We start from the raw sequence: 25728 nt of genomic DNA, 5'->3' as shown, positions 1-25728 counted from the left end.
ACTTTGTTTGCATTCTGACATTCAGTCCTCAGAACAGCCCATTGTCCCCATTTTGCAGATAAGGAAACTGGGGTTTAAGGAGGTTCAGTGATTTCCCTGGAGGGATGCATAGAGAAGAGTTAGGAGTCCAACTCCAGGGAGAGGGGCTCACCCTAGAGCCCAGTCTCTTCACCTCCCTCTACTTACCCTCCCTTCCCAGGAGAACCCAGGCCTGGTCAGCAGGAGCAACAGGTAGTAGATGACAGAGTAGATGACAGAGGACCTTGGAAGCCAGAGACCGGCATTTCGACTTGATAAGGCAGATGGTAGGGAGCCACTGACGGGCTGAGAGAGGGAGAGATGTGATGGGCATACTTAAGAAAGACCAGTCAGGCCCAGGGGACCTTCATCCTGGAATGGAAGAAGACAGAGAGAAATCTCTTCCAAGTACAAATCCTCGAATAACGTGGTTTCATTATAACATTGATGAGATACTGTAGGAACGTAATTCTTGCTTATATCAATTGGCCTGTGGTAAAATTGATTCTGTTATATGTCATTTCACTTAAAGTCACAGAACCCCTACCTACCTAAGTTAAGTGGGGTCTTACTCTATTGGATTGCAGGTGCCCATAGGTCTGGGAATATACTGTTCCCTGGGGTTTTGCCTAACATAGATGTAAATTTATGCAATTAAATTAAGGGGGTTTAAATTAGGTGCTTTATAGCTACCTATGGAGTGAAAAGATGGGACAGATGGACTTTTGCACAGATGGGTGGATAATCAGATGGATAGAGGCAGAATGCCAGGCAGAGGTGTGACCAGGGAAATCTCTCCAGGAAGTAACTTGTATTCTGAGCTCTTAGAGTGAGGCCCGTCCGACCCCACAGCTTACAGGACACCAGTGGCTGCTCTGGAAGGGGCAGGACCAGCTGCGTCCTTTCTCCCAACCAGGTCATTCCCCAGCCCTGACCAGGGAGCTGGCAAAAGCAAGGCCATTCTTTGATGGTCAGTGAACCGTGGGCAGGACCGTGGGGGGTAGGGGTGGAAGCAGAGCAGAATGCAGCACCCGTAGGCCTCCTGCGCACCCGGCGCTCTCCCCAACAAGCAGAGATGATTCTCTCTCTGAATCTTCTCGGTAAGGAAACTGAGGCTCAGAGAGGTTAAATACATGCTTAAGAGGAGTGAAGGAGCTGGCGTACTAACTCCAGCCTGTCTTAGTCCAGAAGATTCTCTCCATGTCACACAAGATGGTGCAGTTGGAGGGAGCACCCTGAGGTTCCCGGAGAATAGGGGGTGGGGGAAGAGTTTTGGTTTCTGGTTCTCCTTTGGTTCCAAACCAGTTTATTGCAATTTCTATTCACTCAGCTCTGTCCACCAGTGTGTCCCCAGAGCCCAGAACAGCATCTGATACGTGGAAGGCACTCAGAGAAGGACCTTGGGAGTAATGATGCTTGATGGATGGATGAGAGAAAGAAAGAGAGGGAGAGAGGAAATAGACAAATACAAAGTAGAATTCAATCACAATAACTCAGAGGAGACCTAAACCCGTGAAGGGGTGGAGAGCCCCGAGGCTTTGGGGGGGAGGGATGGGAAGCTAATTGGCTCAGCACCAATCTCTGTCCACTCCCGTTGCAGGGCTGATCCGGTCCCGAGTTCGAGGTGCAGATGTGGCCTCAGCTGCTGTCCTCACCTTTCTGGACAGCCACTGCGAAGTGAACACCGAGTGGCTGCAGCCTATGCTGCAGCGGGTGAAGGAAGTGAGTCTGTCTATCCCTAGGGGAGCTGTGTCCCTTGGGATGTGCCCGTCACATTCTTGGCAGGAGGCCATAGGAACCATTTTTGACGTTGGCAGGCAGAGTAGGAGCCAAAATGATCTGCTACCTCCTAAGTGACTTCACCTCATTGAGCTTTCCCATCTAAAAATGGGGATAATTACGAGTGTAATACTCGTCCCACCCAGTTGTTTGAGAGTTGAGATTTAAATTGGATGAATGCCTGGTGAGCTATAAAGCTCCTACTGTGGATGGACGCTGTTGTTTTCCTCCTGGGAGAGGCAGGCTCCTGTGCTGGAGGTTGGGAAGGGCTCTAGGTCAGGCTAGGAAGCCCGAGAGGCAGGGAGGAGAGGATGGCATTCTCCAGGAGAGAGGAGGGCAGGGGGCCCTACCACGTGCCTGCTGTTCTCTGGAATGGGGAGGATTTGGGCAGATGGGAGAAAGAATGAGCTGATTACAACTCAACTCTAAAAAGACAAATATCCCAATTAAAAATGGGCAAAGGATTTGAAATGACATTTCTTCAAGGAAAATACACAAATGGCTAACAAGCACCTGAAAAGATATTCAACATTAGTAAGTCATTAAGGAAATGCAAGGGGAAAAAACCCACAATGAGATACGACTTGACACGGGCTAGGATTGCTGTAATCGAAAGGATGGGCAGTAACAAGTGCTGATGAGGATGTGAATAAATAGGAGCCTTCATGCATCGCTGTGGGAATGTCCAACGGCGCAGCCTTTGGAAACTAGTCTGGCAGTCCCTCAAAAGTTAACCACAGACTTACCATGTGACCCAGAAATTCCACTGCTAGATGTATACCCACGAGAAATGAAAACATACTCCACACAAAAATTTGCACACAAGTGTACAGAACAGTATTATTCAGAATAGCCAGAACATAGAAATAACCCAAATGTCTATCAACCAATGAATGGGTGAACAACATGTGATATATCCATACAATGGAACATTATTCAGCCATAAAAACGGATGAAGTTCTGACATGTGCTACAACATGGACAAACCTTGACAACCTCTTGCTAAGTGAAAGAAGCCAGTTGCTAAAGATCACATCTTATATGATTCCATTTATGTGAAATGTCCAGAATAAACAAACCCATAGAAACAGAAAGTAGATTAGTGGTTACCAGGGGCTGGAGGAAGGGGGCAATGGGGAGCAACTACTAAAAGGTACAAGGTTTCTGTTGGGGCGATGAAAAGGTTCTAGAATTAGATAGTGGTGATGGCTGCACAACCTTGTGATTATACTAAAAATCAGAAATTATACACTTTAAAATGGTAAGTTGTATGGTGCAACAATTATAGCTCATAAAATTTTATAAAATGTGAATTATATCTCAATACCAAAAAGTCTATAGAAAGGATAATGTGAGCCCCCCACAGAGAAACCATGGATGGTGTACCCTGATCCTACCTCCCAGACTTTTGTTGGCCTGAGACTCGGTGTGAATTGAGGGGCAGAGCTAGATTCCAAGGTGCAGATACAAGGATTTTGAGTTGAGTGCAGAATGTAGGGAAAGAAGAGAAAGAAGAGGCTCTATCCCATATCCCTCCATGGAGGGAGAGAGAAGAGAAGGCTGGTGGAGGCCAGACAAGTTTCTCATGTGGTATATGACATACACATATCACATCCACCACCACCACTAAAAAAAAAAAAAAAAGCTTTAGTAAAATCGGCATTACCCAGCAATGTTTGGAAGGTGGATTTGTGTCGGGGAGGTGATGAAGGAACTAGTGAGTCTGACCTTGAAGGAAATGTGGCATGAGAGGAGTAACACCCAGGTTACATGGCGATTGCAGGATGCCTGCCCTCAAGTTGCTGGTGACCCAGTTGGGAAGACTCAACCCAAACATGTACAAAAGTAGACAACACCTAATAACACAACAGTTCAAACCAGCCACGAAAAAACTACCTCAGGCAGCATATAATTCACTGTCCCAGGAATTGTCTAGACTGTAAGTGTGAGAGCAGCTTGAAAGAGGAAGAAACCCTCAGCCTGAGGCAATCAGGGAAAGCTTCACTGAGGAGGTGAGATCCCCGCAGGGCTCAACATGATGATGTGAGTGGAAGAGGCTGGGAGAACATTGTGTCCATGGGACCCAGGTGGGACCTTCCAAGAGCTTAGATGTGGTGATAAATCTCCCAGGACCCTGACCTGTCCTGCAGCAAATGCCGAGTGCCCCATGCCTTGGAGAGCCCTTCCTCCCAGAGCAGGCAGCTGAGCCGTTTTTCAAAAGGTCCCTGGCCTCACACCATCTCACATTTCCTCTCCTAGGACCACACCCGTGTGGTAAGCCCCATCATTGATGTCATCAGTTTGGATAATTTTGCCTACCTTGCTGCATCAGCTGACCTTCGTGGAGGTGGGTCTTGCTCCCAAGGGAGGGGCTCTAGACCAGAAAGGAGGCAGGTGAGAGCAGGCAACAGCGCTGGTTTGGTGCTCTTCTTCCCAGCTGTGCCAGAGCATCTCACGCCGCACCCCCCCCCCACCCCTTACCTCCAGAAAATGGAAGGGCTCACGTGGAGCCCTGGGGCCGCGGACAAAGGGCCGGAGGCAGCAGTTACAGGCTCGTGGCACAATCAGTCGTGGCACCAAGCTAGTCTTTCCCCCGCCTCAAATACTGACACATCTTTTCCAAATGCTGTCAGCCCAGGGACCATGGCCAAGGCCTGGCAGAAGAATATGATGTGACAGCTATCTTGGGGGTGAGGGACGGGGAGCTCCTAGCATGGACCCCCTGGAAGTGGTCTGGACCCGTGCTGTCTAATACAGCAGCTATGAGCCACGTTTGGATATTGCACTCCTGACATGTGACTAGTCTGAATTGAGATGTGCTGTAAGTATAAAATACCCGTCAGGTTTTGAGGACTTAGTGTGAAAGAATGTAAAATATCTCATTAATAATTTTTTATATTGATTACATGTTAACATAATATTTTGGATATATTTTGTTAAAAGTGTATTATTCAAATTAATTTCCTATGTTCTTGTTACTTTTTGATATGGCTACTAGAAAAATTTAAATTACATATGTGACTTGCATTTTGGGCTTATATTGTATCTTTTTTGGACAACTCAGGTCTAAACTTTAGAACTGTGCTGTCTAATACAGTAGACAATAGCCACATTTGGCTATTTAAATGTAAATTAATTGAAGTTAAATAAAATTTAAAATTCAGTTCCTTAGTTGCACTAGCCATACTTAAGTAACCACAAGTGGCTGGTGGCTACCATATTGGACAGAGCAGGTATAGGCCGTGTCCATCATGGCAGAAAGTTCTATTGGACAGGCTGCTCTGGAGAATCTATTGCTGGAAGCTAGTGGGCAGAGGGTATTTTGTATCTGAGGACTAGACTTCCAATAAATGTACATAACCGTTAATTAGATCTTGTGGTTGAGTGGGATTCTTAAGGGAGCTAGGCACTTCTCCTTTGGGAAGTCACCTCAGGGCCTTTGCACTTGCTGTTTCCCCTACCTGGAATTTCTTTTCCCCAGATATCTGCATGGATCAGTCATTCATTCATTTCTTTACTTAAATATCACCTCATCAGAGAACCATTTCTGACTGCCCTTACTAGAATAGCATGGACACTCCTCCTTTATTTTCTTATTTAGCACTTTTTATCCTCAAGTGACATATCCATTCATTGATTTATCTTTGTACTTTCTGTCTTATCCAGTAGAGTGTAACTCCACAAGGGCAGGGACCTGTCTCATTCTGAATGAAGGAATGACTGTGAATTGCCCAGGGCCCTTTGTGAGCTGGACATAGATCAAGGGAGACTCTGAGGGGTAGCAGAGTGAGGGGGCAACAGCACCCAGTGGGCTCTGCCCTGAGCCCCATCCTCACCCTGCTCTGTCCCATAGGATTCGACTGGAGCCTGCATTTCAAGTGGGAGCAGATCCCGCTGGAGCAGAAGATTATCCGGACAGACCCCACCAAGCCCATAAGGTCCGGCTGCTGTGAGCTCTGGGGAAAGCCCTTCCTTCCCGGGTCAGGGGCCGGGGAGGCTGCTGGGGAGCAGTGTCAGTGGCTGATGCTCCCGAGGGTACACAATCCAAGTGCTCATATTCTGGGCCCAGCGACATAGAAGACAGAGGCCAGGATGCTGGCCAGACACCCTACCCCAGTGACTGCAAGTCGGGGATTCTGGGGCAAATGGCTTGGGATCCTAGGGCCATCTAGAGGGGCTTCCAGCTTCTTAAGCTCACCTGTTGCCTCTGTCTTCTCCTTGCTCCCAGGACACCTGTCATAGCTGGAGGAATCTTTGTGATTGACAAGTCCTGGTTTAACCACTTGGGAAAGTATGATGCCCAGATGGACATCTGGGGGGGAGAGAATTTTGGTAAGTTGGGAAATATAATAGCAACAACCACAATAATGATAATGGGTAACTCTGAGCACTTTCTACGCGCAAGACCCTGTTCTGAGGACTTAATCCTCACAGTGACCCTCTGAGGGAATTAAGTACAGTTATCGCCAATTTTACTGATAAAGAAACTACGGCACAGAGAGCTGAAGTGATTTGTCCTGTGCCACACAGCTAGTAAACAAAGAGAATTAGGTGTTTGGGGGGAGCCTGTGGCCACATGGCTAGACATGTACGTGGAAGAAGATACAGACAGTGACATGGACCACAGCTTACACACGTGGTTGCTTCCTTACCAGGAAGGCTGGAATGCGTGCAGTTGAGGGTACTAGTTAAATGTGAGCAAGGGGGTCTGGGTGCAAATCCTGGCCCTTCTGCCTACAAGTTGTTTGGCCCTGGGCCAAGTTAAAGCCTCCCTAAACCTCAGTTTCCTCAAAAGGCTCTTATGAGTACTAAGTGACATGATGAGCTAAAATACATGGCACAGTGCTGGCGGCCATTATCACTACTTCTGAAGCCATAGGAACTGTCTAGCCCCAGAAGGAAAGGGAAGAACCAGTCATTTCCCAGATTTTCTGGTGAGATAAAGGCCAGATACAGATGGAACACCTGACGTGAGTGATGTAAGGGGGTTTATCAAAGGGCTTATTTTTTTCCAGGGTGTGGGCAAGATAGAGGGAACCACAAGGAACAGTGTGGTACTGGGCTAGGCTGGTGACTGCTGGGAGGTGTCTCCACCCCTAGGTCTGAAAGATGGGGATGGAACGCCCCCTGACAGGAGCTGTGGTCTCGAGGCATGTGCAGCCAGCCCACAGCGCCCTGGCAGAGGGTACTGTGGGATAAACACCCATTCCCACTCTCCCACCTCTGAGCTCCTGCTGGTGCCTCTGCTGGCTGAACCTGCCCCTGCAGGAGGGAAGCCCAGTAGTGCAGCCCACACAGGAGTAGGGTGGAGAAGGGATCCCACAGGTCTCCAGGAGCTGGGGCAGGTACTTAAGGGCCTGTAAATACAGAGGCCTGTTCTTGCTCTCGCAGTGGACCTAGTCCTTAACGGAGAGAACCCTTTCCCACTGTTTCCTTTTTTATCCTAATCAGGTTTCTGTCGAAGTAAATAGGGCTGGTGATATCTTACCCATTTGACAGATGGAAAAACTGAGATGGATGCTGCCATCCTGATTTCAGTCAGGAAACTCCACGTCTAGCAGGTGTATGCAGTGCCTTGACTAGAGCCACTTAAGTGTTGTGATGTGTAACCTAAGTCAAACTCTGTGTTTCTGAGATGTGAGGAGCAGGTCTTTCTTCTCCTTCCCTGAACAAGACACAGATGAGTAGTAGGGCCGAAAACAGGCCTGATCCCAACTTAAAACCAGTCAGAGTGGAAATAGGCATGGGATTTTTCTCCCCTTTGTAAATTACTCTTGGAAACCGTTTCTAGGCAGGCATCTAGATGAGTAAATTTGGGACAGGGGTGCAGTGACCCTTCCATTCTGACCTCTTTTCATGTGTTTTAGGCCTAAGTGACAGCCTTTGTGTCCGCAGCCTCAGCCTGAAGGGAGCTTTAGCAAAGACAGTTTCCTGTAAAGAATTAAAGGACTGGGAAACGAAGGGTCTCTCTTGCATCCAGACGTCTTTTCTCTTTTTCTTCTCTCTTTTTTTTTTAGGCTTGGGACTGACAAAAAAACAAGTGAATGATCAAATAGCTAACTTCAAACTCTGCCTGAGGCAAGGGCTCAGTAGTTGGGGAGTTTGAAAGGTGAACGGTGGACTGGTTCCGGAGAGAGTTTTGTTTCTTAAAGAAATTCAAAGAAATTTCTAGGCTGACTATAGTTTTGAGCCAAGAGACTGCTGACGCTGGTGGGTTTGGGCCTTTGATTTTGTTTCTTTGGTGAAGAAAGGGAGAGGCCCACACTGAGACTTATTTCTGTGTCCCTCCAGAAAGCCAAACTCAAGGAGCCCAGAGGGTACCTGGAGAAGGGGTGGCGAATGTGAAAACTTTGGGAGTCAGTCACATTAAGGATCCTTTCAAAACAGTCAGATCATGTTATGCTGCTGCTCAAGACCCTGCCAGGTCTCCTGCATCACTCAGAGCAAAACCCGAAGTCCTCGTGGCGTCTGCCCTTCCCCCATAAGACAACCACCAGCTCGGCCCTGCCTCACTCCGCTCAGGCCGCCTGGCCTCCTTGCTGAGCCTGCAACGTGCCAGCCACGCTCTTACCTCTAGGTCTTTGCCTTGCTGATCCCTCTGCTGGAATGCTCTTCCCCTGAGAGCCACATGATTTGATTCCTCACCTCCTTCAAATTTCCCCTTTCAGTGAGAACTTCCCTGATCGGCCTAGTTAACAGGATAGCCCTCTGCCCCAACTCTACTTGCCCTCTTCTGACCCCTGTCAGCTTCATTTTTCTCCATTGTACTTATTACCAGCTGACAGACTATGGATCCCACCCATTTTCTTATCTGCCTGTATTTTTGTTTCTGATTGTACTGAGTTCTTAACCTCGTCCCACTAGCATGTCAGGGATTCTAGAACAGTGTGTGATGCACAGTCAAAAGGTGCTCAGGAATATTTTGCTGAATTAACTAAAGAATCTTGTTCTAACGGTGCAGCTTGCGGGAAAAGTGTGAGGCTTAGGTTGCAATTCTTCAACTGAGTATTTGGGTGACCTTGGCGAGGTTATTTAACATTTTCGGGCTCTACAGTCCTTATGAAAAATGTGAGGATAATAATACCGACTTCACATGGTTGCTCTGAGAATGAAACATCAGCTATAAAGAGCATGGCACACAGTTAAGTGCTCAGAAATGGATGATAACTACTGCTATTGTTATTGCCATATTAATACTAACGAGAGTAATAATAGTTATGGACAACATGGGCTGGCTGACACAAAGTGACAACTAGCATGACGAAGTTAATCTGGCAGAAATAGAACCAGAATACAGACCTTCTGTCCCCAGGTCTGTCACTAGTTCTAAATGTCCGTTGCTGAGCCAGCTGCAGAGTTCTGATCAGAAGAAGGGATGATGGAGACCTGGCAGTTTGCAGTAAGATTTAGGGAAGCCCAGTAACACAGCCAACTGTGCCTGTGGGGCCAGATATGCTGAATGTCCAGTCCTGGACATTCTAGATGGACCACATCTAGGAGTCCCCTGGTGCATACAGGCTGGCCAGAATGGAGGTGTTAGTCCTGCCACCTTCACCCCCTACTTTGCTGGTCACTGGGAGACCGTGACCAGCTGCACCAGGTGAGAGCCCCCAGACCTGGCCAGAAACCACGAGTGTCCTTACGGTCAACTGGGGAGTGGCAAGAGGAATCAAGGGACCAAGGGAACTCATGACAGAATGGTCTTGCTTATTAAAAATTAAAAACAGATAAAACCAAGAGGTACGGATTTTCTGGGAAAGGAAGGGGGTGTTTTAATGTCACACGGTGTCCAACTGGAAGGTTACTATGAACGAAAGTAGGAAACCAGAGGACAGTTATGTGAGGTTCAGCCAGTTGCCAAGGTGGGTCTTGCCAGAAGTGACAATTGCTGAGTGGAGAACAGAGTGGGTAAAGCATGATGTCACTTTCTGGAAAGCAGAATGGCCACTTTTTTCAACTCCTAACACTACTGGGGACCACAGTCATCTGCAAAAGCTTGTTCAGCTCCACCACCACCATCAAAAGGAAGCATGTCTCAAGGGACGGATGGCAGCCTGTCACTGCAGACCCCTGGGCCAAGAGGGAGGCCAGGAGGCAGCCAGGAGGATGCCAGCTGGAGCAACCCGTGGCTTGGTTGGTGGCTGGTTTTCCCACCTCGTGAGTGCCCAGAACTGGCCGATGAGCAGATGTGTTCTTCCTTAGCTTGTGTCTGGACAGGCTTTCTGGGCAGAGGCTAGAAATGATGTTGCCATCTGATTCAATTTTCCTTCTACTCATGATTTTGGTGTTCCTTCAAAGCGTTCCCCACTGCTCTCCCAGGGCTGAGATATGGGGGATGTGTGTGGTGTGTGTGTGGAGGGTATGTGTGACGTGTCAGTGGTATGTGGGGTGGTGTGCGTGTGCACAGGCATAGGGTAAGCAGTCAGGAGCGCATGCCAGGAGCGGGTGCACCCACGTAACTGGCCCAGGAGCTCCCACCCCAGCATGTGAGACACCAAAGGGAAGGGAAGCCAGCCGCTTCTCACCTTCCTTCGGTGGGACTTGCCAAGGGGCTCTTTCCCCTTCTGACGGCTGCCATCTCCTGCAGAGCTCTCCTTCAGGGTGTGGATGTGCGGTGGGAGCTTGGAGATCGTGCCCTGCAGCCGGGTGGGCCACGTCTTCCGGAAACGGCACCCCTACAACTTCCCTGAGGGCAACGCTCTCACCTACATCAGGTAGGTCGCAGCACCAAGAGCACCAGGCTAGGAGCCAGCACACCAGAGTTCTAGACCCAGCTCTGTCACTTATTCATGTGACTTTGGGCAGCCACCCACCGCTCGGGGCCTGTTTCCCCATTTCCCCCATCTCAGTTCTTCCCTTCTGGATTCCAGGTACTTTCAAGGTGAGGTTGGGCGTGTTGCCACCAGGTCTCCCTTGCCTTGACTGTCTTGGTCCTTGAGGGTCTTGGAAAACTGGCCAAATGACCAATTGGGAGCTGCCGTCCACCCACTGGGAACCAAGTACTGGTCACGGATGTCATGTCCTGACCCTGACTTGGTCAGTGTCTGCCCATTCATGTCCCCAGCCACAGGCCTTTTAATACATTTTCATATATACAGTTTATGCATATAGAAAGATGCACACACCACGGGTTTGTGTTTGTGTTTTTATATAAATGGGGTCATGCTATATGTTTTTTCTGCAGCAGGCTTCTCTGCCACTCAACACCAAATCCTAGACATCCTTCCGTGTCAGTACATATGAACCATGGCATTGTGTTTCAAGGTTGCCTAGTATTCCATCACATGGAAGTAGTTCATTATCCTCTATTGATGGACATTTAGGTTGTCGCCAATGTTTTATTAAACAAATATTCTTGAACAAATGTCCTTATTGCCCACATGCAGGTCTATCGGTAGAATAGATTCCTGGAAGTGGAGTGTCAAGGAGTACACATACCTACAAAGTTGACAGATATGGACAGATTGTCCTCCACAGAGATTGTACTCACTTACACCACCCCAATCAGTCTTGTTCTGCATACACTCCTGAGATTTTCATCACCCCATGTTCTCATCCATGAACAGAGCTGATCTTGATCCTAATTCCACCTCTGTCACACACACCCCACCCGCCGTGACCTTCTTTTGCTCCCTCCTCTCCTTTTAGGAATACCAAGCGCACTGCAGAGGTGTGGATGGACGAATACAAGCAGTATTACTATGAGGCCCGGCCCTCGGCCATCGGGAAGGCCTTTGGCAGGTGGGCCCCTCCAACAACCTGTTTCCTCCCTTCACCCACGTTAGCACAGCCTGAGCAGAATACAAAACGCTTTGTGCGCCAGGGAAGTGCTCGCTGTCTCCTTGGTAACTGAGCCCTACCCACTGGGCTCTGTGGAGCCGGCCTGAGTGTGCAGTGAGGAGACACGGCCCTGGTCCATGAGGGCGTGCAGCCCTGTGGGGAGAAATAACCAGAGAGGCTCATTTATGAAAAAGAGTTTCTGTTCTCCAGCTGCCTGCAGGAAAAGGGACATCTGCGGGAGTACTTAGGGATGAGCTGCCTGCAGAAAACACTTGGGGTTTTGCCTCCGCTCCCTGTTGTTCAAATTCTGTGATCTGTTAGCCTATTTTCCTGTCCCGGACTGTTATGAGTACAGTCTAGTTAGGCATTTTCAAAATGCAGATTGGTAATGAAATCAACTTAGTGGATTGTGACCAGCCTTCTAAAAAGTGATAAAGAGAGAACTAGAACCGTATAAATTAGTACAGAACAGAATAGAAAATAACAGTTAGTTGCAGTGAAGGGTAGTATTGTTTTGTGAAACTCTTATTTCAGTTATACGTATTGGTGTGTCTACCTATATACACATATGGACGTGGGTAACCTCGATCACAATGTAAGATGTATTTATTTCTTACTAAAGATTGTTGGCAGAAAAGTTTGAAAACATGATGATCATCAATGAATCTTTCCTCTATTTACTCATACTAATCCCCCCCAAGAAAAACAAAAAACGAGTTATGTCACTATTTCCTTTAGTGGGGACTTCACATTTACTGAGGACCTACCCTGTGCCAGGCACTGATGTCCCTTAATGTGTCTGATTCTCACAAAAACCTTCTGAGGTAGGCGGTCATGTCTTCAGTTCACTGGAGAAGAAACTGAGGCTCAGAGAGGCAGCGAAGGGCCTCTGCCAGTGGCCATTATAGTCAGTGTAGCTGAGGAAGGTGAAGAGATCAAACTGCGGTGTCCACCGATACACCAGATGGTTCTGATTTGCCAGTATTCCTGAAAGACCTTTAAAACCTGTTCTTGTTGGTAGACCCCTTTCTGCTAAACTGCAATGCAGGAAAGGAAAACTTCGAGTTCATTTAGGGTCTGCTCCCTGTGGAAGTAAGGACCAGGTAGGGGTATGCTAAGTGACGTCCCAAGGAATGAGGAGGAGAAGAAAGAATGCCCCCCTGCCGGCTGGGCCGATCCTGAGAGGTGAAGCAGGAATTTGAGGAGAGAAATGAGGAATGGACAAGAGACGTGTGGTAAACTTGCGGGTCAGAGAATGACTTCAGGCAGGTGGCCGAGGCTGAAAGGCAGGCTCAGAACCAGCCTCCTGGTTCTGGCCCTCCTGGGCTAGGTGGAAGAGGGGACCGGCTTCCTGGGACCTGGGAACGGGCCCTTGCCATCGTCCCTGGGGCTTCTTCCTCACCTGCTGGCCAAAGCCTGAGCTGGGCCTCCTCTTTCAGTGTGGCCACGAGGATCGAGCAGAGGAAGAAGATGAATTGCAAGTCCTTCCGCTGGTACCTGGATAACGTCTACCCAGAGCTCACGTGAGTGCAGCCCTCAGCTTTGTGTCTGGCCTGGGTGGGGGACCCTCCCAACCCTCCCACCCCGAGATCTCCCCATCCTAGGCAGTCTGGCTCTTTCTAACTATTGGTGTTTATCTTCATGTGAAAGACTCTGGGGGAACCAGGAGGACGTTATCAGGAGTTAAAAATGACCTGTGGTAGGAACCAAATTTTTAACAGACTGGGTCTTTGAGCTAGAAATAGACATTGTCCCCTTAGGAAAATAACACTGCATTATATAGCAAAGGCCACAGAAATCATCATCCCCTTTGACTCTGTTCTCTCCCTTCTGGGAGTTTATCCTAAGGAAATGAAGCAACCAAATCAAAATTTAAAAAAAACTGTTGACAAGTAGATATTCACTGTAGGCTTCTCTGCTGCTGGGAAAAATATCGACAAACCACCAACAATAGGGGCTGGGGTCTCAAGAATCACTATACACCGATCTAAACAAATATTATGTGCCTATTAATATTATAATCATAAAGGCTGTGAAAAAGTGTGGGGAAATGTTTGCTCTAGCAAATTAGAAAGCAACCTGCAAATGGCCTGTGCACTAGAACTGCGGTGCGAGCGAATGTGTGTGTGTGAAACAGGACAGCGGGTGACCAGCTATAATGCCCGCAGTGGTGCGGAGAGGATTCTTTTTTTTCTTATCTGAAAATCCTTTTCAGTGTCTTGGCTATATCCACATGGCTCATTTTCTCACCTCCTTCAGGTCTTGCTCCAATGTCCCATCCTGGAGAGATCGCCCCCGAACCCTCTAAACTTGCAGACCACCCCACCCCCTACATTCCTGCTCTGTTTTCCTCTGTTCCCCTTGTCATCACCTGCCATACATTTGGCCGGTTAATTTTGTGGTCACCTCCCTGCACTTGACAGTAAGCTCCATGAGAGTAGAGGTGTTTACCTGTTTTGGTCACAGCCTCTAGAACAGTGTCTGTCACAGAATGGGCACTCAGTAAATCCTTTTAACTGAATACATTACATAGGCAATAAGCCTCAGTAATACCTTTGCAATTCACGTTGTCTCTTCTATAACTGTCACCTTGGGGAACATAGTGTCTCATTGCGGCCAACTTTCTCCTGAGGGAGCTGCCATGGCTTTCCAGAACATTTCACTCCTCAGAGCCTGCATATCCTTGAAAGGGGCAACTCTTTGTCATTCCAGGGCTGGTTTGATTTTTGGAAAACAGCCATAGTTATATTGTAACCAAGAACAATAAATAAACTAGATGATTAACCCAGATAATATAACCCTGGGTCCTGAATACAATGTGACAAGACTGAAACAAGTGACAAGAAGAAACTGATGCTGGGAACAATTTCTAAGGAGTTACAAAACAATTTGAGTGAAGGCCTCATCCTCGGAAACAAGCTGGTGGCCTGGATAACCCCAAGCTCCCCAGACGATAGCTGGGAAGGGAACAATGGTAATTTATGGAACTGTAATAAATGAACAACTTCCCCAAGTGATCACTTTTAAGGGGACAGTTTCATTTAGACATGTCATTTCTGAGGGAAAAAGTCATTTCATTCTGTCAGAGGTCATACAACATTTGGATGGAGCCATAGACTTTAGGCCTCAGGCCGGAGCTGGGAAGCCCGGAGGAGGTGTTGGGGGTACCGAGAACGTGCCCTTTCTCTCCGCACCCCAGCCACCATGCAGAATGGCCCACACCATCCGCTGAGGACCAACAGAAAGAAGGGTTTTATAACTATCAGAAAACTGGATCAATCGATCCCAAAGCAAGAGAGTGGATAAAACCAGCTATGTTAAATCAGGAGCTTCAGTCATCTGTTTGTTCTGTCACTGTGTGAAAGTTAAAAAAAAGAAATGATTTTTTGTTGTTAAGATAGAAACCACACGCTTCATTCACATCCAGGTTACTCATCCCCCGTCCACTTGTTCATGTTCTGCCTCAGTTCTCGGGAGTGGATCAGATTGTTGGATAGAAAGGAGATCTGTTGGCCCAAATGATACCAACTCTTTTCCAAACAGGGGATGGTAATAATGGGCCCACACTTACAGGTGGTCAGTGGGGAGACTGAGGAAGCTAAAGGAAGAGCGCTTTGCCTTCTAGGCCTGCCTGCAATCCTGCCACCGTGCCCCTTATGCAGATCAGAGTTCCACAGCTGGTCTCAGCAACTTCTAATGCATTACTTTTAGTAGGACTGGGGAGTCCTGGGTTTCTGGCCTGAGCTCTTCCCCCAGGGTCCTCTCAGGCCTGGCCTCCAGGGCAGTCCCTTGGACTCCTGGAGCTGCTCAGAACTGAGTGGGACTTTGACCATCTTCCCAGAGGAATCCCTGCTTGCTTACATCCCCGCTAGTTAGGTCTGCCCCCCACAGAGACCTTGGTGCCCCAGGAGCTGCCTGGGACTGCCCTCTAGGTGAGCGTGTAAGCCCGGGGAGGCAGAGGATAAGCCTGACCGCTGCCTTTTGTCTCAGGATCCCGGTAAAGGAAGTGCTCCCTGGCATTATTAAGCAGGGGGTTAACTGCTTAGAATCCCAGGGCCAGGACACTGCTGGTAACTTCCTGCTTGGAGTGGGGATCTGCAGAGGGTCTGCCAAGAATCCCCCAGCGCCTCAGGTAAGTTGCTTAGGACCCAGAGTGGGGTGAGGGGCTTTCCTCTGCTCATTCTCATCCTCTTTCTGCCTACATCTTTCACAAACCCACTATCCCAGGACCCTGCCAGCTGTCCCCTCCCATTCTGCTCCTTGGGTCTGTTCCTGCCACATTCCCATCCCCTTTCTAGCCTGTCACACAGTTGCCGTCTGCACCACCCACTGTCTCCTTGCGGAGGGAGAAATGCTGCCCGAATAACTGCCAGCTCTCTCCTGGGGTGCAGCAGTTGTCCGTTTGTATGTCGGGCAGCAGGGCATACAGGACTCCTCTGTGTGCACGCATGTGCACCGTATGAGTGTTGTGCCCACGTCAAAACTAGAGCAGGTCATGGAGAGCCCCGGCATGAGAAAGCTTCTGGCTGCCCTGATCCCATGTCTTTTCCCCCAGCCCCAGCATCCTTTGGTACATCTTCTGTTGCCCTCTGGCCAGCTCCAGCTAAGCTCCCCACACCCCAATATTTTATTATGAAAAAAATTTAAACATCTAGAAAAGTTGAAAGAATTGTACAGTGAATACCTATACACCCATCCCTGTTATTTACAGAAAATTCTACCAAAATGTACAGTATATTTGCTTCATCACCTATCTACCCATCTATCCATCCGTCATTGTACTTTTTGACTTGGGCTTCTGGTCCCTGTCTCGCAGGCGTGGCTGTTCAGTGATCATCTCATCCAGCAGCAGGGGAAGTGCCTGACGGCCTCCTCCACCTCCATCTCCATGTCCCCCGGGACCCCGGTCTTACTGCAGGCATGTAACCCAAGAGAAGGCAGGCAGGTAAGCCTCCTTGCCCTTGGCCCAAATGGCCAGCAGCCCCAGGGGACACACAGTGGGGGTGGCAGCCCCTGGCTGGGGAGCCCCAGGTTGACACATAGACTCAAATAAACCCTCCACTGTGAGGACCAGTGTGGGCCTAAGTAAATATCTAGGTCAAGTCTATTATTTTACTTATGAGAAAGTACTCCTTCACGTAAATGTTAGTTAAATGTCCTTCCTGCCAGCCTGTGAGCTGCATCAGGGCAGGGACCATTTCTCTGTTGACACTGTCCCTAGCCCCTGACAACCACCACAGCCAAAAGGTGTTAGCTTTTTACCAAGAGCAGAGCCTGTGTTAGGAGATTTACATAGATCATCTCATTTACTCCTCCCAGCAATCCAGCAGTGTGGGCCTTACTACTATCCCCATTTTATAGGTGAGAATACTGAGGCTTGCTGAATTTAAGAAATGCATGTCAGATCACACAGCTGGGAAGGGGTGGAGCTGGGATTCAAACCCAGGTCAGTGTGACCCCTTAAGGCCAAAGTCTTAACCCAGCACATAATAGATGCTCAGTAAATATTTCTTGACTGCTGGCTGACTGAGGAAACTGAGATCCAAGCTGTCATGCCAGCCTCATGTGAGCCTCACTGCGTTTTCCATTTGTCAAACACTCTCATCAACCCTGTCTCTGTTAATCCTGGGAGACAGGTGAGGCCCACCTGTCGAGGAAGAAACGATGCTCAGAGAGTTGAAGTTACTTACTTAGGGTACATAGCAGCCAGTGACAGAGTCAGCCTGCCTCCCTCCTATGCCACTTATTTCCTGTCTGGAAGGGCTGCTCCTCTGCCCAGGGATGGGACACAAAGGTCAGAGGTCTGCTCTAGCTCTTCCTCTGCCCTCTCCTCCTCAGTAGCCCTCCCTGTGCCTGACCCTGGCCAGCCTGCCGGGCAGCACAGAGGGCGAGGGGGCCACCTGTCTCTCTGATTTGGCCTGCAGGGTTCTCCTTCCACCCTGTTCCGTTTGCTGGGGTCAGCTCTGTAGTGATGCCAGTTTGCTATTCCATTCTGGAAAAGCAGCCCCATCCCTACCCTGCAGTGTGTGTGTGTGTGTCTGTGTGTGTGTGTGTCTGTGTGTGTGTGTGTGTGTGCATGCGCACACATACACAGCTGAGAGATTTGTGTGCCGAGGCCTACTTGCTGGCCCACTGGATACTTCTGAAGCACTTTCTGATTGGCGGGGGATAGGGTGGGTGCAGCTGGTCCTGCCCTCTCCCAGGCTGCCTGCCCTCTGACCGGTCGTTCCCTGCAGTGAGAGGGTCCTCAGACTCCCCAAGACCTGGACCCGCAAGACTCTGAGAGTCAAGCCTTAAGCCCACTCCCACCCACTCCTTGTTGAGGCCGGAGCTGGGAAGTAGCTCCCAAGGCAGGCACTGTTCAAATACTTCTCATCTGGGGCTGAAGTACCCATTTTTCCCTTTCTTGCTTACCCAGCCTAAGAGGCTTATAGGACCCTCTTGTCCCCACTCATTCTGCTCCTGCAAGTCCTGCCAGGGCCCCAACAGCACCCTGGACAGCTGTACCGCTCCCCCAGGAAGATAGGATAAGCAGCTCTCCCACTGCCAGTGACTTCTCCATCTGAGCCTGCCTCTTTGGTCCTCCTTCAGCCCTGTTTCCAAGGTCACTTGGGTGTCAGGTATCCGAGAGGTCCCTGTGCGCGAGAACTAGTGTGATAGAGTCAGCATGACCCAGCATGGTCACCCCACTCACCTCTCTGAGCCTCAGTCTCCTCACTTATAAAATTGGGGGCTCCCTCCTCTTCCGGCCTTGCGAGGAATCTGCAAGAACTAAGACTGTGGAGATGGGAGATTCCTGTGAGGGGCACTGTTTCTCTGTCCAGGCCCAGAGCTGAGTGGCTGGGTGAGTTGGGGAGGCCCTGGGACTACCTGATGGCACCGGAAGTGAGAATCCTGTGATTTGGGGAGCACCTCCTAATGACTGGGTCATATTCATTCATGCATTCATTCTTCACAAAACTGTCTTGGGTGCCTACTTGTGCCAGGGAATGTGCAGATCACGTTGGTCACAGGGATGAAAGAAGGACATGGTCCAGCAATGCGCAGCTGGGGAGAGTATGGCCAGCCCCTCTCAAGAGGTCAGAGACTAGAAGAACACGAGGCAGTAGGATGCTGTGAGTGTCAAAGGGACAGAAGGCCCTGTCCCATCCATTACCCCTGACCTTTAGGTCAGGAGCCCCTCTCTGCTGGGGACACATAGGACAGAGAGGCTGGTTCTCAGCCCCTCCCCCAAGGGGAATCCAGGCTCCGCAGCTCACACCTACCACTCTGTGTACACATCCCAAGTTGGCTCCCATCTCTGCCCACCTCATGTCCACCTGCAGCCCTGGCCCTGGCCCTGTGGCTGGGTGCAGCTCACCTCCCTTGTCCTGGCTGCTCAGATAAGAACGGGGCTCCACCCCTCAGAACCCTCTGGGCTCCATCCATGTAGTCATGAGCACTCCCCACTTCTTAGGGAGCACAAGGTGGATGGATTTAGGAAGAAGGGAGATGGATGCATGGGAGGGAAATAAGAAAAAAAACAAAAATATACTTATCTTGCTATTTATTCTTCCCTGAGCCTTGAATCCTGGGTCTCAGCCTCTCCTCTGTTCTACATGTTCCAAACCACACTCTGTCCTCCCCCCAGCCACTTCCAAAATGTCTACAGGAACAACTCTTCTCCCCCTTGTTGAGCTTGGGGAAGGGGAGGTGGCCCCAGGAGGTTAAGGCACTGACCCGGGAGCCCCTTCATGACTCTGTAGGGGACTCAAGTGCCCCCACCACCCTGCTGGCCTCATTCTTCCTCTCCGCAGAGATGGCGGCCAGTTCCCACTAAAGGGTGCAGGTAACTGGCTGCACGGTTACAGGCCAGGGCAGAAGCTTAGAGCTGCAGGAAGGGGAGATCTTGTTCGGAGGAGAAAAAGATTCACCCAGTCCAGAACTCAAACTCAAGTGCTTACAGGGAGCTGGGAGGGAAGCCCAGGTGGGACTCAGGTGAGCTGAGAGCAGAGCCCATTTACAGTGGCAGAGACCAGCTCCTTAGCCCCAACCAGCTGGTGCCACAATAGAAATTGAACAGGGTGTGAAGGGAAGTTGGAAATGCAGATTTTTCTGTGGCAACTAAACCAAATGTTAAATAAAATTTTGGTTGTGCAGGCCAAACAAAATACAGCTCTGGGCTAGATTCAGCTTATGAGCCTCTGATCTAGACAGTAACTTCATGCCAAACTACAGAACAAGAGTGGTCAGGAGGCATGGCTTAAAGCTTGTGTGGGGTTGGGGAGACTCTTATGTAAGGGACACACAGACTGTTTAAATGGGAGTGTGTCCTAGGTGTACACAGAGCCCTTTGCATACATATGCAGTAAAGGTATGAGCATTACTATTTTTAATCAGTTTTCTCATTGCCCTCTTTCCCCACTCTCCCCCCAGAGATGGAGAAGAAAAGCCTCTTTCATCCAGCATTCAGTCAATGGCCTCTGCCTGGAGGCCAAGCCCGCCCAGCTGGTGACCAGCAAGTGCCAGGCCGATGCCCCAGCCCAGCAGTGGCAGCTGTTGCCGCACACATGACGGTAGCCCCGGGGCCTCCTGTACCTTTTGCATGAGACTTTGGGACTGGAAGGGGGTTAGGGTGGGGGAGTGTAAAGTGGGCTGTTTCCATCTCCTCATATTTCTGCCGGAATCATCAGCAAACACCCCTGCCACGAGACACCATGCTCCAAAGCTTGTACAGGGAGGGCTCAGGGAACGTACCCCGATGCCCTGGCTGCTGTCCTGGCCTCGCCCGGGGAGAGAAGGTCAGGACGCTGGACCACTGCTGGGCAGAGACTGGGCAGGTGCCCTCACCCTTTGTCCCCAGACAGTGGTTTGGGTGCCCTCCCCTTGTTGGCTGGGGAGAGCAAAGACAGAAGCCTACACAGGGGCCCCGCTGTGTCACGGGGCCTGCGCGTGGGATCAGGTGGTGTGGGTGGGGAGGCTGAGGCTGGGAAGAGACGGGCAGCCTGTGGAGGCGACAGAGAATCAAAAGGATTGAGAAGTTCAGTGGCCTGTCCCGGGCAGGTGCTGGGTTGGGTGTGGGAAGGATGGGATCTGGGGCAAAGAATGGGTGATTTGTAGAAGGACATGCACAGAAGAACTGCAAAGCACCCAAAGAGTGGGTCCCTTCCTGGGGCCCTAGTCCTCCCATGCTGCAGTGGGCCTCCGGGCCTGCGCGCTGGTCCCCACGTGCTGCAGGGCAATCTCAGGGGCAGCCTTGGGACAGAGTTTCTTAAACAGACCCCACATCTGTTTAGCCGTGTCAGGCCCAGGCCTCTCCCTTGGGCCTTAGTGACCTGCTGGGACCCTGTGCCCACTGCCTGGGCCTGCCCTGAGTGCCCCATAAGGACAGGCAGCCACCGTACGCCGCTGAGGGGCCCCATCCTCGGCCATAGCTTTCAGCACCTGCTTTCTCAAAAGCCTTTGCCTCTGTCAATACAGCGTTATGGAGTCAGGGTGGCCAGTGAGAACAGGACCTCCGATCTGGAGCAGTGACACTCCCTGAGTCATCCGGGCTAGGCCTCAGCCTCACCCCTCCCACTACAGGAGGGCGGGTCACTGCAGTGGGGGAGGCTGGCTGGGGGCTCCTGTCTGCAGAGAGCTCCCAGTTTCTCCTCACAGGTACTGGGCCTCTTTCCCCCTCCCTATGGCCTGGTCTTGGCACCACTTCTGTTATTCCCCATATTCCTCTTCCCCCTTCCCACTGGCTCAGGCCGTGAGATCTTGGGCGAAAGACTGGTGATACCAGCACTCCTGAGAGCCCTCCTCCCACAAAGCAAACCAGCTCAGGACCCCTATGGAGTTCATGGATTCCAAAGGGCCTAGGAATCTCCCGAAACTGTCCCCCAAATAGTGCATGTGTACGTGTATACATATATGCATTTTCCTGGGGAGAGGGTCCATGGATTTCCCTGGCTTCTTACAGACGTCCCTGATCCCCAAAGGGTCTGAACCTCTGGTCTAGATTGGAACTACCATCCACCTGAGCTCCATGCCCATCTCCCTCCCTGGTGCCTAAACTGCTGCCGGCTGCATCCTCCATGCAGCCCCTGGGGCCAGAAGCTAAGGGTCCCTAGTCCGCAGCACCCACTCTGGAGGGTTCTCAGTGGTTTCCTCTCACCTCCTGGCTCCCTGGGGTCCTCTCAGCGTGCTCCTGGGCCTCAGAGCACACCCGGTGGGCTCATCAGCATGGGGGCCACACTTCTGCCCCTGTTGTGATGTTTCATCCACCGTCATCACCACGGTGCGTGTCCACCCTGGTGGGTAGCGTGGACCTGTGGGGATGGGGAGCGAGGGCTTCTCTCGGTGAAAGTAAGATGACTGCTGTTCAGAGAGATTTAGAGTCTCCCTCCTTTCTTATGGTCAGACCAGGCTCAGCGCTTGTCAGCCGTTATTTGTGGGACTCAGCCCTATTCTGGTTTTGCTTTTCCTCTTCTTGACCAAAGCATGTGCCACTAGCTGTCCTTGAGGACTTTGTCTTTATGAAACACACACTTGGAATAAAACCACTTCTCACATGTACACATGCATCAGCGCCTTCCTTTCTGACACCAGAGCCAAGCCCTTCAGCACCACCCTCCCCTGCCTTGTAAGGAAGTCAGAGCCTATATTCTGTAGAAGTGAAACTGAACACACTCGTGTGCATGTGAGAGCTTGTCCCTTGGCCTACATGCCCCGTGGTACCCCAGGGACTCCTGGAAGACAGGCTGGCTGCTCTGTGGGGAGCCAGCAGGTGGCTCTGCTGCTGGGGCAGGCTGGAACGAGAGCTCAGGCTCCTGGGACCTCACTGAGGGACACTAGGGGCTTTGAAATGGCTTCTGCAAGTGTTTGCCTTTTCCCTGGCCCCCCTGAACTGCCCTTCCCCTCTACCGTACAAGAGGCAGTGGTAAAAATGCAGGTGGGACCATCTTCCTGGGTAGAAATAGCGAAATAATTCCAGAAAGAGGCCTACCAGCCTAGTCTTGTGTGATCGAGTAGCAGATGCTCTGCTTAATGTTTCCATAGAAACCAATGGAAAGCCCCTGCCATTTCTGTGATCAGAAGCTGAACCTACCCAGGTAAAAATAAACACTTCAGTGCATGTATGAACTGCAGCGGGCAGGCCGTGGTGAGACTGACTCTCCTGAATGCAGTCATGGCCGTCCCCATCCCCACCTTGTCTCAGGGCTGCTCATCTGTACTCCCCAGAACTTATGATCACTAGGCCTGAGGAGCCTGGAGTGCTGGCTGCTCACAGTTCCAAGCACACAGTGTGGCTGCGGAGTCCAGCCTAGGCTAAGCTGGACAAAGGTGACAATTTCCTTTAGAACACTCTGGCTGCAGTCTCTGTCCATCCGTCCATCATCTCAGAGAGCATAGCCCACGGCCCACTGCCTTCTTGGGCCTCTCTCTTGGCCAGCTTTCCACGCTCCGTCCATCTTCACTCCCACCTTGGAGGGCTCTGGTGCTGCTTCTCCTGCGGTGTGCTCTCTCTTGCCCTCCAAACCTACCTCTCCCAGGCCCATTTTCTCTCCCATCCCTTTTGTTTCTGGAAACTAAGGGTGTTAGCCTTTAGCCAGCTCCTGGAGGATTCAGCAAACGCCCTCGAGTTGGCCAGTTGTTACTGGCCTTACATAACCCAGCAGAAGAGAGTCTCCCAGAATACACTGGGGTGGGGAGGGCGGGAGGGACATGCATGGGGCCAAACTCCCATTTCTCCATCCCTGGACCTCTGTGACTTGGCTTCAGTTTTCACAAAGGCTCTTCCCCTGGCCCCTCAATCTTCCCATTTGCAGTTGGAAGAAATAACCCTGGCAATATCACTGTCCTCTGAGAGGTCTGGCACCCCCAGGCCTGTGGAGTGTCTTCCAGCACTGAACAGGGTGTGGTCCTCTCTCATCAGGGGAATAGGAAAGGAAACCTGGAAAGGAAAGACTGGAGCTCATAACATCCGCAGCTTCGTTTCCGACAATGTTCTCACGTCTGCAGTATTTCTGTGTGTCCCCTGTGATGCTCTGAGTCAGTTTTCTCCAGAAGAAGGGAGGGGACCCAGGCAGCTTTTCTCATCTAAGAGGTCTTCGCTGCCAGGCACTTGACAAAGACTTCGAGGTGGAACAGGGAGGGGCCCTCTCCCTTGGTCTGGCAGCCAGGCTGAGTAACCCAGCGGGCTGGGGCCTCAGAGCCACCTGAAGAGTCCTTGGCTATGGAATTCAACCCCATGGAGTGTGGGAAGAGGAGCACAGGAGTATGGACTCCAGAGCCCATCAGCGGGGTCCATCCCACCCTGCCACTTACTAGCTGTGTGGTCTGGAGTAAGTTATTCCATGTCAGCTTGGTTTTCTCACCTGTGACACCTGTAACATGGGCATGCTCACAGTCCTAGGTTTTTGTGAGGAAAGATTTATTTAATGACTTCAAAGCACCTGGCCGTTTCTTAACGCTTACTAAATAAATGTCATTGCTATTGTTTTGTTTGTTTGTGTAGTTGGTTTTGGGGTTGTTTTTTCTTTCTTTTCATTGCTATTGTTAATAAACGTTTTCTGAGTGCCTGTTCCATACTCGGCATTTTGCTAAGGGTGACGACACAAATGTAAACAAGACGAAAATTGCCCCTGCCCTTAAGAACTAATATTCTAGCAGGGAAGATGGACAAATGAGCAGGCAACCGTAACACCACATGATAGAAGCTACAGGGAAGGCAGGAGCTATGGGAGCAGCAAGGAGGGGCCTCTCCTTGTGGCCTGGGGGCCAGGGAGTGCTGTTGCTTCCAGGACGGCTCGAAATGACATTCTGGGCAATGCCTGCCTCAGGCTGGGGTAGAAGGCGGGCTGGGTGAGGCCTGGTGGCAGTGCTGTGTGGCCTGGGCTTTCTACCCGTGCACACAGCATCATGGTGATGTAGACCAGTCTGTAATCATAGAAGAATTCTAGAAGGAAGCTGTGGGAGCCATTGAAACCCAAACAGCCATGCCTTCTGCTTCTTAAGACAGTAAGCATTCCTCCAGGTCCAGTTTTCTTTGTTTGGAGATGGCAAAGGAAGGATCAGGGTGCTACATGGCCTGGAAAATCCAGTGATTCTGATCCAGAGAATGAATACAAATGCCCAGGAGGTATTCCTTCCTTCCCAGCTCGGGTTATCTCTGACCCTCCTCAAGTCATTTGAAAGTAGACCTGTCTTTCTTTCAAATAAGTGTCTCTCAGGGTGCATCCAGATAACCTGCTGTAATCACTTTAGATGCTTGTTCCTGGGCTCCCACCCAGACGTGCTGACTCCAAATTTCTGTATGTGTGACAAGTGGCCTGGGTGATATTGATGTACATTGAATCTGCAACCCTATAAAGCAGGAGGGAGAGGAAGCCATACAAGGGAGACTAAGGATGGGCCCAGGCTGCGGAGTGAGTGCGCCGACCCTCGACCTCACTGTGTGGAGAAGCCAAGGGGAAGGAAAGCGTCCCTGTGCTCCTCACTGCACTTCCTCTGGGAGCCAGATGAATGTAGGGACCAGATCAAGGAGCCAGAGGTCAAGCCAGACCAGCAGCTGAGGACAGCAGTAGTGGAGAAATGTCCCCAGCTGGGAAACCCCCAGTTGGACGGGAAACCAGGGCGGGCAGGAGTCTGAAGTTCTGGGTCCACAACCAGGAGGGAAGAGTCTCCAGAGGTGGCTGCGTAGGGTCTCCCTGATAGGGCCTGTGGGTTGGAGGCAGCTCCCAGCCCAGCAGGCAGCCTGCTGAAGTGTGGCGGCCTGCAGGTCCCATAGCCCTCTTGGGCAGCTGCAGAGCTCCAGATTCCTCTGCTCACAATGGCAAGGGCTGCCTGTGTTCCAGGATGATTCTGCTTTCCAGAGCTTTTTCCTCCCCAGGGGTGGGAGAGTGGGGGCTGTTGAGGTTAAATCAGGTCACAGTAAGTGGTATGGGGCAGCAGGTGGGGCAGCAGAAAGGCGTGTGTGTGGGGGTGTTCTCTTGGGTGTGTGCTCATGTCCTACAGCCACCAGGTGGAGACTGAACTCTTTTATTCTGATGGATGCTGGGAAGGTGAGCAGGCGCTGAGGAGGTGAACAGGCACTGGGAGGGTGAGCAGGCGCTGGGGAGGTGAGCAGGCGCTGGGAGGGTGAGCAGGCGCTGGGAGGGTGAGCAGGCGCTGGGAGGGTGAGCAGGC

General features: G+C 50.7%; 1 protein-coding gene across 2 annotated transcripts in view; it reads left to right on the top strand.

The window, feature by feature from the left end:
* The window catches only part of GALNT16 (polypeptide N-acetylgalactosaminyltransferase 16), a 78670-nt gene extending 54621 nt beyond the window's left edge, over nt 1–24049 (top strand). For both annotated transcript variants that reach the window (XM_033108596.1, XM_033108594.1), the window contains 11 exons: nt 1619–1740; nt 4057–4144; nt 5651–5735; nt 6026–6129; nt 10385–10511; nt 11446–11538; nt 13017–13100; nt 15568–15709; nt 16394–16522; nt 19993–20132; nt 22600–24049. In XM_033108596.1, the coding sequence (XP_032964487.1) occupies nt 1619–1740; nt 4057–4144; nt 5651–5735; nt 6026–6129; nt 10385–10511; nt 11446–11538; nt 13017–13100; nt 15568–15709; nt 16394–16522; nt 19993–20130 (1112 nt within the window). In that variant the 3' untranslated portion in view covers nt 20131–20132; nt 22600–24049. The remainder of the gene's footprint in view (nt 1–1618; nt 1741–4056; nt 4145–5650; nt 5736–6025; nt 6130–10384; nt 10512–11445; nt 11539–13016; nt 13101–15567; nt 15710–16393; nt 16523–19992; nt 20133–22599) is intronic.
* The last annotated feature ends 1679 nt before the right edge of the window (nt 24050–25728 follow it).

This window comes from Rhinolophus ferrumequinum, chromosome 6, assembly GCF_004115265.2.
Source record: "Rhinolophus ferrumequinum isolate MPI-CBG mRhiFer1 chromosome 6, mRhiFer1_v1.p, whole genome shotgun sequence".
NCBI classification, from domain to species: domain Eukaryota; kingdom Metazoa; phylum Chordata; class Mammalia; order Chiroptera; family Rhinolophidae; genus Rhinolophus; species Rhinolophus ferrumequinum.
The sequence above is the reverse complement of the archived record's forward strand: the minus strand, read 5'-3'. Positions and strand labels throughout refer to the sequence as shown.